The 15,746-nt window shown below is 48.7% G+C and overlaps 1 protein-coding gene across 2 annotated transcripts in view; it reads right to left on the bottom strand.

Annotated features, from left to right (window-relative positions):
- SUPT16H (SPT16 homolog, facilitates chromatin remodeling subunit) overlaps positions 1-15,746 on the bottom strand; it is a 979,449-nt gene that overhangs the window by 91,707 nt on the left and 871,996 nt on the right. For both annotated transcript variants that reach the window (XM_069642728.1, XM_069642729.1), the window contains exon 22: positions 12,888-13,057. In XM_069642728.1, the coding sequence (XP_069498829.1) occupies positions 12,888-13,057 (170 nt within the window). The remainder of the gene's footprint in view (positions 1-12,887; positions 13,058-15,746) is intronic.

The raw sequence follows: 15,746 nt of genomic DNA, 5'->3' as shown, positions 1-15,746 counted from the left end.
CGGAGGTTGTCAAACTGCAGCGCACAACGACTTTGCTGCAGCTTTGGAGGTCTGCAACCTCTCAAGGCGCTCGTCAGCCTTACTGCCAAAAAGATGTTCACCGTCAAAGGGCATGTTGAGGAGCCGGGACTGCACATCAAGAGCGGACCCTGACTTCCGCAACCACGCAAACCTGCGTATTACAATCTGCCATGTCCAAACCCGACTGAACGGCCTCACACATGGCATCCTTGCCAACCGGAACCATAGCAAGGAAACCATCCCGTTTGTCCCCTTCGGGAATATCTTCAGCCGCTAATGCAACACAGTTCGAGTGTGTGTGAAACGAGACAAGGCACATACGGAGTTGGCCGCCTGAAGCGCCATACCCCCTGAAGAAAACATTTTCTTCGCCCAGCCATCAAAACGTTTGTCGTCCCTATCCGGAGGGATGGTAGGATACAACGCCTGCTTTGCCGGGGCCGTAGCCGCCTGCACCACCAAACTCTCCGGAGTGGGGTGCCTGGACAGTAGCAGGGGTCGCTAATGGCTGGACGGTATTTTCGCGACAAAGACTTGCCCACTGCCGGGAGACTCTCCGGAGCAGTCCAAGTCGCTGCCACCCTTCTCTGCAGAGCCATATGAAACGGCAGTACCGGGTCAGTGGGGGAACCAAGATCGAGGATGTCCGTGAGATCAACCTGAACAAACTCCCCTGGGGGAGCCGACCATCCCAAGTACTCGGTGACCCGGGACATAAGGCGCCTGTACAAAGAATCGGCATGAGTGCCAGGCTCAGGCCTACAAAACTCCACCTCCAGAGAGGTGTCCAGTCCACTGGCATCATGCAGTGACTGCCTCAGGTCATCAAATTGGCTATGGCCCGAGAGAAGCTCACCCGGCACCGGAACCAAGCCCTCATCAGAGCCCTCATCACCCTCTGAAATGTACTCCAGGCGGTGAGAGGAAGACACCTGGGGACCAAAGCTATGCCTGATCTTAGCCAGAGCCTTTCTAGGGGCTACCCCGGTACCACGGGGCCCCTCCCACACCACCGCCTCGAAAGGCGGAGCCTCGAGAGAGGTCATCGACGACCTCTGCGCCACAGGCGTCGACATCTTCCTCGAAGACTGCACAGGATCACGCGGTCTCGAGCGCATCGAGGACTGGGACCTGGAACGGGCATGGCGAGAACCGTTACCCTTGTCCGAGCGGTACCTCTCGCACGAACCGTGCCGACCACCCAAGCCCGAAGGTGTGCGAGCGGTGTCTCTCGACCGACCCCACTCAGGGGCGCGGACGGACCTGTGCCCTGCGATTTGAGAATTGCTAACATCTTCTTCCCGAAGGAAGCCCATTCCTCCGGTGTCGCTTGCATGGTGGGATAAGCGACCCGCCGACAGGCGGAGTCCTCGGAAGAGGACGGGGAATGCGACCGATGCCGGCGCTTCCGGGAATGCCTTGAAAAGGCAGAGAAGTGGCGAGACCGACTCCTGGAAGGAGACCCACTGGACCTCCGACAATGACACGGAGAGTCGCCTCTCGAATCATCCGTCGAAAGCCCCGTAGACCTCGACTTCCGGGGCTTAAACACCCTACCTACCGACAACTTCTTGCGCTCCCACAAGGCCTTGGCCGCGAGCGACTGACAGTCGATACAGTCGTCCGTGTCGTGGGCCTCCCCGAGGCACCAGAGGCAGGCGTCGTGCGAGTCTGTTACCGACATCTTGGACCCACAGTCCCCGCATTTCTTGAAGCCCGGACACGGGGTTGAAGACGAGGTAGACATCGTTACGAACAGGCTTTTCACAAAAACCGAACAGGTTCAAGAACCGAGAAGAATATAACAGAACTCCAAAGAGTCGAGGCGTACCGAGATTCACAAAGCGAACACGTTCGCAGAAAAAACGGAACTGAGGCTACGGGCGTTGTGCGTCCTACTTATCACATCGGGTGACGTCGGCCGTCGGAGGAGGTCCTCGGGGACGGCGCATCAACGTCATTGACGCAGACAATTTTCCGAAGCAGCACAGCTGTGGTGATTACTGTCAAAGATATGGAATACGTTGAAGGACCCAATCCCCTCGAAATAGCGGATACTAGGTAACCCCTCCAGCACTATTGTAAGATAGGGTGTGCTGGGTCCAGGAATTTAAAAAGACCAGTAAAGTCAATTTAACTTTACTTTCGCTGGGAAACAGTTTATCCCAGAGGAGGTATTGAAACCTTGGGACAGCCTAAAAGGCTTCCCCTGTGTCACTGCACTGAGGGTGCTTTGTGACAAATGAAAAGAGGATGCCTATGAAGTCCCAAAGTTTACCAAAAGAGCTGGAGGGCTCCAAGGTAGAGGGAATTAGCACATTTATGAGAATTCTCCCTAACCGGGACGAATAATTTATAAACGACTAGAGGTCGGGAAAGAATATAATTTAGGAATTTGTAAGAGCTCTGCATAAGGCGACCAGCTAGCTGGGCGGGAAAAAACAATTTGAGGGAGCTGGACGCGTGAGGGATAGTGTTACAGACACGCCCATGTCGACTTCCCCCTCCGCTCCTCGAAAGACCAGATGCAATACTCTGCAGTTACCACTAGATGTTGGACTATATGCACAGCACGTGATTCTAAGCAGATTCACAAGCATCAGAAAAGACGTTGCTTAACTCCATAAAGTCAGGACAGGATTCAAAGCAACAAAGAAAGTGTGTCCCATAGAAATCTATGGAGCACCAAACAAAATAATTAAAGTAACAAAAGAAATTCATTCATAGCACTAGCACAAGCTATCTTCCCATGGAGTGCAGTGAGTACACTGTGTCCCTCCCCTTCCTCTCTCATACCAGACTGCCTAACCACTATGCAGGCGTGGAGCTCTGCTAACAATCTCTGCCTTAATGCCTGTTAGACCAAGATCCTTCTCTCATTGGGACATCTGCACCCTTATTCCCCCCCCCCCACCGCCCACTTTCTGGCCACCCTTCTTATATCCCCTCCCCCTCTCCCCCCCCCCTCCCCCAAGGCAAAAAACCTTGGGGTCATCTTTGACTCCTCTCCCTCCTTCTCTCCGTACATCACAGACCTTGCCAAGAAGTCCAACTTTCATCTCCACCTCCTCAGAGGCATCATCCCTTTCCTCACCTTCCCCCAGAAGCTCAAAGTCTTCAAAGCGTTGGTTCTCTCTAGGCTTGACTACTGCAACAGCCTCTTCCTCAATCGGCATATTTTTTCCTTTTGCCCTCTTCAACTTATCCAGAACAGGGCTGCAAGACTTATCCTTGGCCTCAAGCCCAGAGACCACATCTCTCCAGCCCTAAAATCTCTCCACTGGCTCTTGGCGACGGCAAGGATCAAATTCAAGACCCTTTGCATCACCCACAAGGCTGTCTGGTGCCTGCGACCTCAATACATCCAGGTTTCTCTCCCTAAATGCCTCCCTGCTAGAGTTATTCAGTCCTCTAGCTCCAACTCTCTGCAGGTCAGACGCTTCTCCAAGCAGAGAGTGGAAGGTAGATTCCCTTCTTCAGCAGGAGCCTCCCTGTCCGCCTCAGACTGGAGCCGGATCCTCCAGAAGTTCCAGAAACTTCTCAAGACTCATTTTTTTCCCTCCTCCTGTGCTAATCTTCCCTCTGCTGCTGCGACTGGTCCCTTATAAGTCTTAAAGGGGCCAGGCCTTCTCAACCCCCCCCACCCCCACACCCCGAACTGACCCCTCCCCAAGCACTTGCCCTCAGGCACCCCTCCCGGACTATCCTGCTTCTGGGCCAACCCTCCTTTGCACTTCTCCCTTTCCCACTTCCCCTGCACTTGTCCTCGATTGTTACCCTAGAACTTGCTCTGCCCCCTAGGCACCCCACTCCTGCTCTTCACCCCCTCCCCTCTACCCCTGCCCCCCCCCCCCCTAACTGTACACCTCCCTTGCTCTTTTTATCTACACTCGCAGTTACAATGTCAAAAGTGCTAGTACGACTGTGGCACCTGGAAACACTTGTGTATAGGTGCCATAAAAACATCCAATAAATAAATAACACTTGTTGCTCATCATTCATCTCCTGAACTCCGCTGCAAGGACTTGTATTCAGCTTGGGTGCTGGAATCTTTGTGGGCCTCCTGCATACTTTGCTGCAACATTGGAACCCTCCTGTACTGACCTTAATGAAAAGGAGACTGCCAGGAACCCAAAGTCCAATTGCTGAGCTGCCAAGAGCATGCTCACCCTGTTTGTGGCAGTCCAAGACAGGCTTGAGGGCTTCTGCTATATTGTGGGGCTGATCTAGGGTGCTCTCAGCCATTCTGGTTACTCTGCATAACTCGAAGACACCAGTTAGTGAACGTCCTCGAAAACACGATCCGATGACAGCAAATAAAGTCACAGTGAGAATTCTTCCTTAGTGCTTCCTGATCATTTGGGGAGTAGTGAGAGGGCGAGGGGTTGACTACCTCTTTGGGGCCCCCTGGGGCTCAGATCCTTTAGATCTCTTGAGACGATCCGAACCCCATTAGTTAAGAATTGGGTGCAAAGTCCTACTTAACTTGGCGCTGTCAAGGGCTGACCCAAATAGGTGGTGGCCAGGGCATAGGGCTGGTATCTTCTCCCTACCAATCCTACATTGTGACTCAAGTGACTTAAATAACATTCCCAATATTACTTTTGACTACAAAATTGCTGCTTTCTTTGACCTGCACTGCCTATCAGGGTGGCCTCTGAAAATGCTACTCGCCTGTGACTTTGAAGAACCTTTTGGACACCTAGAAACAGAGCCACTCTTGATAAAAAGGGTTTGGACTTTGTGAGCTAGCTACACTAACACCTATGTATTGATTCTTTAACAACCTTTCCCAATTTAGCAATTACAGTATATAGTCTGATATCTGTGTAAAATACTAATGTAGCGAGCAACCCATAGATGGTTGCCAAACTGTACAGCACATTTTTTTACTTACCTTGAACTGCATAAGGTGTGCCTTAGTGTAATGCATTAGACTATTGTTTTACTTACCTGTGGGGAGCCTTTTATCAGCTTTGCCAGTGTTAACTACACTACTTAACAGCAGCTCCCTCTTCCTTAGTACATCCGGATCGCTCACCTGTGCTACCATCAAGAGAATGAGAACCCTGTTGCCCCATGTTGGCTTCTGAGTCCTACCTCAGGTAGAGACTTTGAAAAACACTCCATACAGTTGTCATCAGCTTTTAGATACCAGACACAGCCAATGGAGCCATGTCATTGATATGTTGGAATCACAGTCCTTACAAGGTTGGAAACACAGTCTTTGCTATTACAGGCATGGGGTAGCTAACCCTTTTCTTGTAGGAGAAAACAAATTAACGTTCTGAAACAGTGTGCAAAGCGCACAGAAAATATGAACCAAGGTCACAAGGCGGATATGGGATACATTACTCACCGCAATCGTGTTTCTGGTGCTTGGATCTGCTTGGATTTACATGCTCTGCATAGTACATCTAGTGGTGTCGCAGAGTATTTATTACAAGATTTGTTTTCGAAACTCGAAAAAGCACGTCAACAGGTTGTGTAAGCAATGCTATCCCCAGTGTGACGTGTACTGTACCCATGGCCCTTCACACGTCGAGCTCCCTCTTATTGTTTCTGACATGAGGTTGCATGAAGTGTAGTCTGAGTACAGTTGTGATTAAGCAGAAACAGTGTGAACCCAGAAAACATTTGTGCGCTTTCTACTCCAGAAGGGGAGGAAGGGTGGCACATGTGAATCTAAGCAGACACAAGCACCAGAAATACGATTACGGTGAGTAATGTATCCCTTCTGGAGCTTGTGGAACGGCTTAGATCACATGCTTTGCATAGATTAGCGAGCAGTATCTGGAGAAGGAGGTGAGAAGGTACAGCAGCAGAGGTGTTTTAGGACTGCTTGTCCCACCTGTGAATCTGCTTTAGAGTGTGTGTCAATGCAGTAATGTTGTGTGAACGTACGGGTGGAACTCCATGTAGCAGCTTTGCAAATGGCGTCTAGAGAGACGTATGCAATGAAAGCTAAGGTAGCTCCTGTACCTCTGGTAGAGTGAGCCCTGGGAGTGAAAGAGGAGACTTTCTAGGATAGGGAATAGCAGAGCTGTATGCACTGGACTATCCATATGGAGATAGCACTCTTTGATATGTGATCGCCTTCTCTTCAAGGTGCTATGGAAACTAAGTTAGTCTGTTTTCCTTAGAGGTTTAGTTTTGTTCATATAGTACAAGACCGCCCTCCGTACATCAAGTGTATGGAGGCTTCTTTCTGCCGAGTTGAACAAGTTACTTACCAACAGGTAACATTCTTTCATATATTGAGGGCGCGGATGGAGTGATGCTCCCTTGTTTTGTGTTAGCATGTTGTACGGGCACGGGAGCTTCATTGGGTCGCACATCTGCTCAAACTGGCGATGTGGAAACCAATGTGGTCTCGCCCATATAGGAGCAACCAGGATTAGAGTTACTTATTTCTGGTGCATCGTGTGCACTATTTAGGGGGGAGGGACGGACAACACCATTGTGAGAATATTCTGTCTAGGATATCTGTTGAGTTACCACTTGTGTTTTCTGGTAGAGGGTATCTGCTTAGAGTGTCTGCCAGGGTATCGAGTTCCCCTGCAACATGTTGAGAGGTTAGGAACATGTTCCGCTTGAGTGCCCACTGCCATATATTTTGGGATAGCTTGGACAGACAGAGTGTGTGCCTCCTAGTTTGTTTAGGTAGAACATGGCAGTGGTGCTGTCTGAGGACCTGTACTGTTTGACCTGTAAGATGTTTCTGAAAGGTCTGAAGAGCATTGATGACTGCCAAGAGTTCTAGGAAGTTAATATGTCTTTGGGCATGGGCTGTGTGGTGAAGGCAGTTAGGGTCCCCCCGACTCCCCGATCCGGCGAGTGGGGAGTCTGTAGTTAGGATTGCCTGTGCTGGTGGAAGGGTTTTCCTCTTAGCAGGTTGTCCCTGGACCACCAGCGAAAAGCCTGTACCAGGGTTAGCGAAACAGCCACTAGACCGCCCCACTGACAGCTTGCCTGAGACTATTGTTTTGCTAAGCATTCCTGCATTGGGGAGGTCGCGCGTTTGGAACCAAGTGAATGCATGAGGCCATCATTCTGAGCAAGCACATTGCTTTGCATAGTTATCTGGCGACCGACCTTGTAGTGAGATATTTGCAACAGCATGTTCTGTACTCTCTCATTTGAGGGGAAAGGCAGCTTCTCCTTAGTCTTTAGAATAACCCCTAGAAATTGTTTTATTTGGCAGGGGACTTGGCTCGAATTCCTTTTGTTGATGGAGAAGCCCAGATTGAAAAGAAGGTCTATTCTTGGAGTATTTGGTTTGCACATTTGAGGAGATTCCCCGGTAATTAGCCAGTCATCCAGATAAGGGTATACCGGGATTGATTATCTGCGCAGGTGTGCTGCCACTACTGCGAGTACCTTAGTGAATACTCTTGGTCCTGAGGCGATACCAGTACCTTGAACTTGTGAACTCCCACTATATTGAAACGCAGTTATTTTCTGTGCACAGAGAGCATTGAAATATATCCAATGTTGCCATTTAGTCCCCCCATATTACTTCTTGGAGCGTGGTCATGCAAAACATTTGGGGGGTTTGTCATATTTGTTCGCAGGGCGCAGCTCTAGTGCTGGGCGCATAGAAAGGTCTTTCTTTGGCACAAGGAAATACATTGAATAAATACCCTGGTTTACTTGATTTGATGAGACTATCCCTATGGTGTCCTTTTCCAGCAGTGCCTTTACTTCTTCCAAACAATATGAGTTTTCTTCTGTTGACATTTTCCTCTGTCTTGGTGGCCGGTAGGGTGGTTTTTATAACAGTTCGATACAATACCTGCCAGCCACAATGCACACCCACTTGTCTGACGTTGTATCCTCCCATGTGTGGGTGAAGTGTGAAATTTAGCCTCCAACTGGAGTAGCATAGGAGGGGACCTGTAGCAGGGTGTCATTGTTTGGGAGGGGTGGAGTCTCTCCCTGGTGAGGTCCTGCCTCTTCCTCTGGCCCTTTCATTTCCTCTTTGAAAACTGGAAGAGGAAGTTTGTCCTTGCGATGGGCCCCAAGAAGAGGACTGTCCGCCCACAGTATAGCCAGAGGAACGTTGAGCACCATGACCCTGAAACCTTCTAGAGTTTGAGGAGCCCCATCGTACATAGGGCTTGTTAACTGGCCAAGGGATTTGAGAGTGTCACATTCCTCCTTCGAACTCTTAAGGTCATCTTCAACGGCTTTACCGAAAAGTACATTAGGCTCCACCAGCATGTTTACGAGGGTGGCCCAAGTTTCTAACTTAAACCCCGATTGGCTGAGCCAGGCGTGGCGCTTGTTGAGCGTGCCCTCTTTGATGCGTCCTGCATGGTCTGCTGCAGAAAGATTATTTTTTAGGATGCAGTTTGATACCCGCTTGCCGTCTGCAATAGTATTTAACAATTGGGACTTTAGGGGTAACAGGACAGCTTCGACTTGGCGTTCTAGGTCATCCTATTTGTGGCAGCTGTAACTAGCTACAAGCATAGTGTTGGAAATTCTGGTTTGGTATGCAGCTGATGCAGCAACTTTTCTCCCGAAAGTATAGATTTTCTTACTTTCTTTGTCTGGCGAGGCCTCAGCCGACGCCAGGGGAGTGCCTGCCTTCTTTCTGGTAGTAGTAACCACTAACGAATCAGGTTTAAGCTGATCCCCAATATGCAGAGGGTCAGTGGGTGCCTGACTGAATAGTGTTTCTATTGTGCGATTAACCGCCGTTTGAGACTAGGCACAAGTAGGGAGGGCTGGATGGGTGTTAGGAAATTCAGCCTAAACGGAGAATTCTCCCTAACCTAGTGAGTCCCCCAGCAGCTTTGCTGGATTTTTTTGGGGTTTATTTTTTTCTCCTGCCAAGAGTGAGACTCTTTTACCCTCACTCTTGGACATGATTTGAGTGTGTCTCTTTGATTCTATTTGGGTTTAATGGACTATTGGGTCTTTTACTCCATAGGGCTTCATGTGTTTTTGTGATGTGTGTTACACAGCACCCTCAGTGCAGTAACACGGGTGTCATAGTGACCCCCCAGTATAGACTTCATACCGTGGGACTGACTACTGTCTCCCAGGGGCATGTAAAGTCACCATTGACTTTACTAGTCTCAAATTCTGAACAGAACCAGTACAAACCATCATATTGTGGACGTACTAGCCGGGGCAATTCGATTGCCCCAGGGTCTGTTAGTCGAGGGGGCACATCTCCGTCCCCCCGATCGAGTTTTGGCTGGTGGCAGTGGATACTACTTTTTATATTCGACCGCAAATATATCCCTATGGGATTTCCCAATGTTCGAGGCTACCAACTTTTAATTATTTAATTCCTATTGCCTCGAACATACTGCCGGTTTATTTATTTAATATTAATTCTCCGGTTGGTATTTTTTGCCAGAACTCGGTTATAAAATGGCGTTTGTGTTCGCTTCTGTGACTCCAACCCAAGTTGAGACCTTTGTTCCACTTTTTGGCGGGCTTCTCCACAGAAGCCCTACAAAGTGGTGCCACTCTGTCTGGGGTACTTAGGAGGGGTGGAGGGGGATTTAGGCACCCTGGACTGAGTTGCCTAGGCAACTCAAGTCGCACTCCGTTCTGATTGGCCCAAGTGGTGAGCCGGCCGGGTCACCACTTAGCATCTTTGAGTGACAGCTAGGCTGAGTGAATGGGGGTTTTCTGCATAAAAGCAGGGCTTTGGGGACTGGAACTTTAGAAGTCGCCACAGGACCCAAGAATCTGACGAGGGAGAAGCTGAGCTGACCTGCTACGACGACACCACTGGTGGAGCCCTACTGAACCGTCTCACCACTTTTCCCAACGACAGAGGAGATCTCCAGCCTGGAGAGTCTTCTTCCTTCGACTGGTGGGGATAACCAGTCTGCTTCCTTTTTTGATTCCTGGAACATCTCGTGGCCGCCTTGCCTGTACCAAGCACCCCGGCAACCGGGATACCACGTTTTACCACTACCGCAAATTAAAGGGTAGTACCTTTAACCGCAAAACTCTACGGCTGGTTTCTTCCCTGGCAGTGCAACGACCTTAGTCTTTCCTCCACGTCGAGATCTTCTCTTCCTCTGGACGACGCCGCGACTTGCACCCGCTGCCAGGAACAACTGCCCCCGCTGGAGCATCCTTTCCACATAAGGTACCGTGTTCCGCCTGGCTTCGCTTGCAACCGACTGTACGGGGAAGCTTTAGTCCCCGGCTTTCGACCCTGGGTTAGCCTGGGACACCTTGGCTAAACTGTTCTGAGCCTAACTAAAACCTTTCTGAACTCCCTGCAAGACTTTTTAAGCCTGTTGTCATTGTGTGATCTTGGGTGCATTTGTGCCCTGCTTTCTCCAAGAGTGGGCCCGGCCTACGGACTTTGGCTCACGAGTAACTTTTGACTTTCCTGCCTTGCTTAAGAGTTCCTAAGTATTAGTGTGGTGTATTTTCCTACATTCTGTCTTTTTCCCTCCCTTTTTCGTTAACTTATTGGAGTGCCATCTATAGTTAAGCGCTCGCCTCTGTCTGGAACTAAGTGGTGTTAACTAAGACTTGTCTGATAAGGAATAAGGAGTGTATATATAATAATAGTAATTGTGTTTAGAGTGATTTACAATAATAGTGCTGGAGTGTTTCAATAAGTGTGTTTTTAAATAAATAATTATATACCTAGATGCCAAAGCTCTGGTCAGTGTTTGCTTGTGCTATTGTATCCGAGTACCTATTGTGTATACTTTGCATACTGCCTAACTTTTCTTGAGGGAAGTCTGACTGCTCAGCCACAGCTATTAGGTAAATCTGGGTGGTACAGACTGCTACCAAGTGGGTTTACTGCCAACACCTGTAGTCCTAAATATTATGCAGTGGTCCCCAAGGGAACTGCACAGGTTTCTGCCTAACAATGGGTCTTTGTACAGACTGCAAGAGCGGAATAAACTGGGTGGCTGACCTTTTGTCACCCAGAATGTCTTTCACAAAGTCCTTGTCACCTCGTGCCTCTTAGGTGTCGATGTTCAAGTGTTGGGCAGCCTTTAGAAGCAGTTCATTGTATTGTAGTTGGTTTTCAATTGGTGAATCTGCTACTAGCTGGTCCTGGTGGTCTGGCGACTTGATTACGAAATATCATCGCCATAGAATTGGTCCCGACTATAAAGGTCCCCTTGAGACCCTGAGGGATCATCATAGCACATGTCATTAGGGTTACCAGTCATTTGGTCGAAAACCAAATGATCGAATGCCATTTGGTCGAAAAAATGGTCTATTTTCTTTTTTTTAATGGGGGGGTTCCCCCCAAACCCCCCTTTTTCTTTATTATTTTTTTTTACCAATCGAAACGAAAAAAATAAATCAAATATATATAAATAAATTAAAAAATTCGGCCTTTTTTTCCCGACCAATTGGTATTCGACCAAATGGTCATTCGATCTTTTATTTTTAACGAAATGACTGGACACCGTCATGAGAGGGGTCTTGGTAGGTCAAGGCCTGGGTGCCTAGAGCAGAGTTGCTAGGCTATGGCTCAAGACAAGGTTTTTTGGCAAGGTGCTGGTGTGCTGAGGCCCCTGGCTGTGAGGCATCTCTACGGGATGTAGGTTGATGTGGGTGCCGGTCCCATAAAGTCCACAAAACTTTATATCCTCCTGAAAATCTTTTAAACTGTTCAGGCGTATAATCACAATATAATGCATTTTCGCCGTCTGTTTTTAGGCGTGCGAAAGGAGGGCCTTTTTGTGTGTGGTGTCCGAACCGACCTTGGTGACTGGTTTTGGAGGCCTGTCATGAGGCGAAAGCGTACGCGATGGCCCAGAGGACAGAAAAACCTTAGGCTTTTTCCATGTACACCGCATGGGCTTCGACATTTGACGGTACCGTCGAAAGTTGGCCATGGGTTATGGGTTTAATGTTCTTGGGCTTGAGTGCGCTCTGGTCGCTGGGCGTCTTCTCCATCACAGAGCCGCCGGCCTGCTTATTGGAGTCGGGGGCCCGACGAACCATGCTCGCCTTCAGCATCACTAAGGACCCCGATACTGCGCTCGCTGGAGTCTTCCGCCACACCGATGGAGGCCTCGGCCTGCATTGCATGAGCGGCCAAGCGTTTGGTGCGCCGATCCTCCAGAATTTTAGGTTGAAAAAGTTTGCAAGATTTGCAAACTTTTTCAGGATGAGCCTTCGGGAGACAGTCATTGCAAACTCTTATGTCCTTCTACAGGAATTATTGGTGGCAGGTAGGACAACATTTAAAGGGAGTTGTGTAATTATTTATTACAAGGCAGATTGGTAAGAAAAAGGGAAAGGGGATGGCAGAATATGCATTCACTAAACAGGTCAGTATGATGAACCGCCCCCCTCCTCGCCCCAATTTAAGTGCCGAAGCCCGAAGAGGCCCATGTAGGCTATCATCTGGTCGATCAGTCAAGTAGTTGATGAGGTTTGTTCGTCAAAAGCCGCCGACACATCAAGGACCATGGGTACAGCACACGTCACACTAGTGATAGTATTACTAACACGCCCTGTCGACATCAGTTTGAGTTTCGAAAACAAATCTTATAATACCTCGACTACCACTAGACGTTGGACTATGCAGAGCCTGTGATCTAAGCAGATCGACAAGCTTCAGAAATACACATGCAAACACATACAACTGATGACTCTTGGGAGAGCCAAGGAGATTATTGCGCTGACAGGGGCAGACCAGGAGCACGGTGCACCCCCTTTGGGGAGTGCTCACTGAAAACAGCTGATGCTGCAAATTAGCATAAAATAAGTAATCTGGGAGAAGATGCAATAAATTAGAAAATGTATACAGTCCAAGCAATGCTGACAGATGCCATTATCCGCAGCATAGGTTGGGGGTCTTCCATGTCTGCTTAAAAACACAACTACAAGAGAGAAAGGGCACTCACTTGAGCCACTCCTTGATGGGGTCGAGGGAGGCCACAGGGATGGCGTTGATCATGGTCACCTTCTTGCTGTAGTCCTTGTAGACTATGACCATATCAAAGTTCTTCAGGTGGAACTGGACTCGCTCAAAGTGCACTAGCTCTACTTCATCCAATGTCACCACGAATGGAGGCTGCAGACGGGTCAAGTCAGATGGAAAGAAAAAAATAGCAATCATTAGCCTTGGCTCCATGCCCCAATGTACTATCAACTATCCCATTCTATGAAAAGACTTGAGGATAGTGCAGTTCTAGGCATGTCCTCACCAAAAAGGTATCAACCCCAACAACTCCCTTCAAACCAAGAAACTAGCAGAAAGCCTTCATGAACAGACAAAATTAAACATGCCTACCACAAATTGATTATGATCAAACATGCTTAGCCCCCCCACCACCCTAACACTTTTCACAAGTGGCACCTCAAAATTAGGCATACTCAGGCCTTTGCCTGCAAGGGGCAATTACAGAGTTCTTTTGATTATTCTCCATCATCGGATTGTAATCAAAACTCATAACTAGGATATTGTGATGTGTGAAGTTGGTTCAAGAGCCCAAAACATTTCAGAATTTGAAAGGGAAAAATGTTGAATTGCTAAGATTGACAAGAAGAATCTTTGCCTGTTAAAGTCCATTTGTAATGTGCATTTTGTCTTTTATAGAGTGCCTTAAACCAAAGGGCTGAACATAAAAATTGAAACAGTACAATAAAATTGAGTAAGCAGATAAATCCAGAGGGTGATCACTCAGAGGTGTTGAAGTAGGTGTGTTTTTAGAGAACCATGGAAAAAGAGAAAAGACAGTGATGGAACAAAGAAAGTGGGAGAGCATTCCAGTGGAGGGGAGCAAGGAGTTTAAAAGATCAAAAGCGAGACTGAGCACAGGTGGGAAAGAGGAACCAGGAGTCTAAAGTGGGAAGAAGACCAGAGAGGGTAAGAAGGAATGTAGAAAGATATGAGTGCAGTAAGCCTTGCAGCTTCCCCCTCCATTGTCCTGCCTCTCCTTGGCTCCCATTGGCCCTGTGGATGCTGGAGAGGGCTTAGCCCCCCAGCACACGTGCCTGCCGTGCCATTCCTAATCCAGGCACAGAGGTAAGCGCATGGATGCGGTCCCCCCTGCACCATCATGGCGCTGGAATATCCAGCTGGAGCCCAGAGCTGCCTCGCGGCTTCCCCCTCCATTGTCTTAGCTCCCATTGGCCCTGTGGATGCTGGAGAGGGCCCAGCCCCCAGTACACGTGCATGCCGCTTATTTGGTTTCTCTTCCGTGCTCCCTCCCCTCCCTCCACCCACCCACCACTGGCTGGATCGCTGCACTTAATTCACCCTCCCAGGGCAGCCCTCTGCCCGGCAGCCCTCTGCCCGGCAGCCCCTGCGGCTAAGGGCCCCAAGGTAAAGGGAGGCTCCTACAGAGGCGGCTCCAAGATGTGTCTGCAGGTGTCCGCAGGGAAGCAAAGGAAGCCAGATACCAACAAAACTGAGTGTGGCCTGGGTGGGGAGTAGAGCAATCACTCTACTCCAGAAAGCCCTTGCCACTCTACATTACCTTCCATAGCCTAAACTGCCATAGAACTGCACCTTGCGTACCTAGAAAGATTTTGTGACCATCAGCCTAGATCCAGTCTTGAGTGAACTGCAAATGTTGCATTGCACTACACACTAGCATACTAACCAATGCTGACTAGTGCCACACAGAGAACAATCAAGATTACCTTGCGTCACACTTAGACATGTGTAACAATGTTAGTATGTGCCACACTGAGATGGAATTCTTAACTGAGCTGACATCGCACCTAGATAGGATTGTGAATGTTAGCATGTACCACACTTGCTTGTGTCACTTGCTGTGACGGAAACCTGGCTGCATGCCGCTGCAGGACCTTCTCCCACGCTAGCCATCCCTAATAACTATGCCATCCTCAGAGCAGATCGACCTAACGCTCGAGGAGGTGGTGTAGCGATCATCTTTAAATCCTCCCTTGACATTAGACTAGCCACCTCCAAATCCTCCCTTGACATTAGACTAGCCACCTCCTCCCCACTTAAATCTTGTGAGCATCTTACAGTCAAACTGCAAACATCCCCGAAGAGCACAATTGCGATGCATATAATATACAGGCCCCCTGGCCCACCTGGCTCATTCGAGTAAGATATTACTTCCTTAGTAGCAGAAAGTTCCAAACCCTCAGCCCAAATTATCATACTTGGGGAGTTTAATCTTGGGTTTAAATACCCTCTTGACACCCCAGCCACCTCCCTGGCTACCGCACTAGCTGAACATGGCCTCCTACAACTCTGTTACCAACGCACTCACTCGAAAGGTAGGACCCTCGACTGGGTAGCTGCTCTTAACTGCAACATTACCCTTAAGAACCCCCTACCTCTTGTCTGGACGGATCACCACCTCCTCTCATTAGATATTAATATCAGCAACTTAGTGCCTAAAAAGCCTTTTATTGCACCGGCCTGCCCAAGCAGGAACAAGAGTAACATCACAGCTGAAGCCTTAATACCCTTGGTAGTCCCCACTCTAAACGCACTACCAGCCACAGCTGACTTGAACCTGCTGGTCAATACTTACAACAAATCCATGTCTAAAGCTATCAACATCATTGCCCCACTAAAAATGCGCAAAGGGAAACCGAAAGGTCACCTAAACTCTTGGTACACCTCTGAGCTCAAAATACTCAAACAGAAAAGTAAACTCGAAACACTCTGGAAAATAATGCCCTCACCAGAAAATAGAACTAACCTCACTAATATCACCACCCTTGACAAAAATGAGATCATACGTGCCAAAAGAGATTCATTCAATACTAGGATAACT

The sequence above is a fragment of the Ambystoma mexicanum genome, unplaced genomic scaffold (genome assembly GCF_040938575.1).
Source record: "Ambystoma mexicanum isolate Mex_15411 unplaced genomic scaffold, UKY_AmexF1_1 Mex_scaf45, whole genome shotgun sequence".
NCBI classification, from domain to species: domain Eukaryota; kingdom Metazoa; phylum Chordata; class Amphibia; order Caudata; family Ambystomatidae; genus Ambystoma; species Ambystoma mexicanum.
The sequence above is the reverse complement of the archived record's forward strand: the minus strand, read 5'-3'. Positions and strand labels throughout refer to the sequence as shown.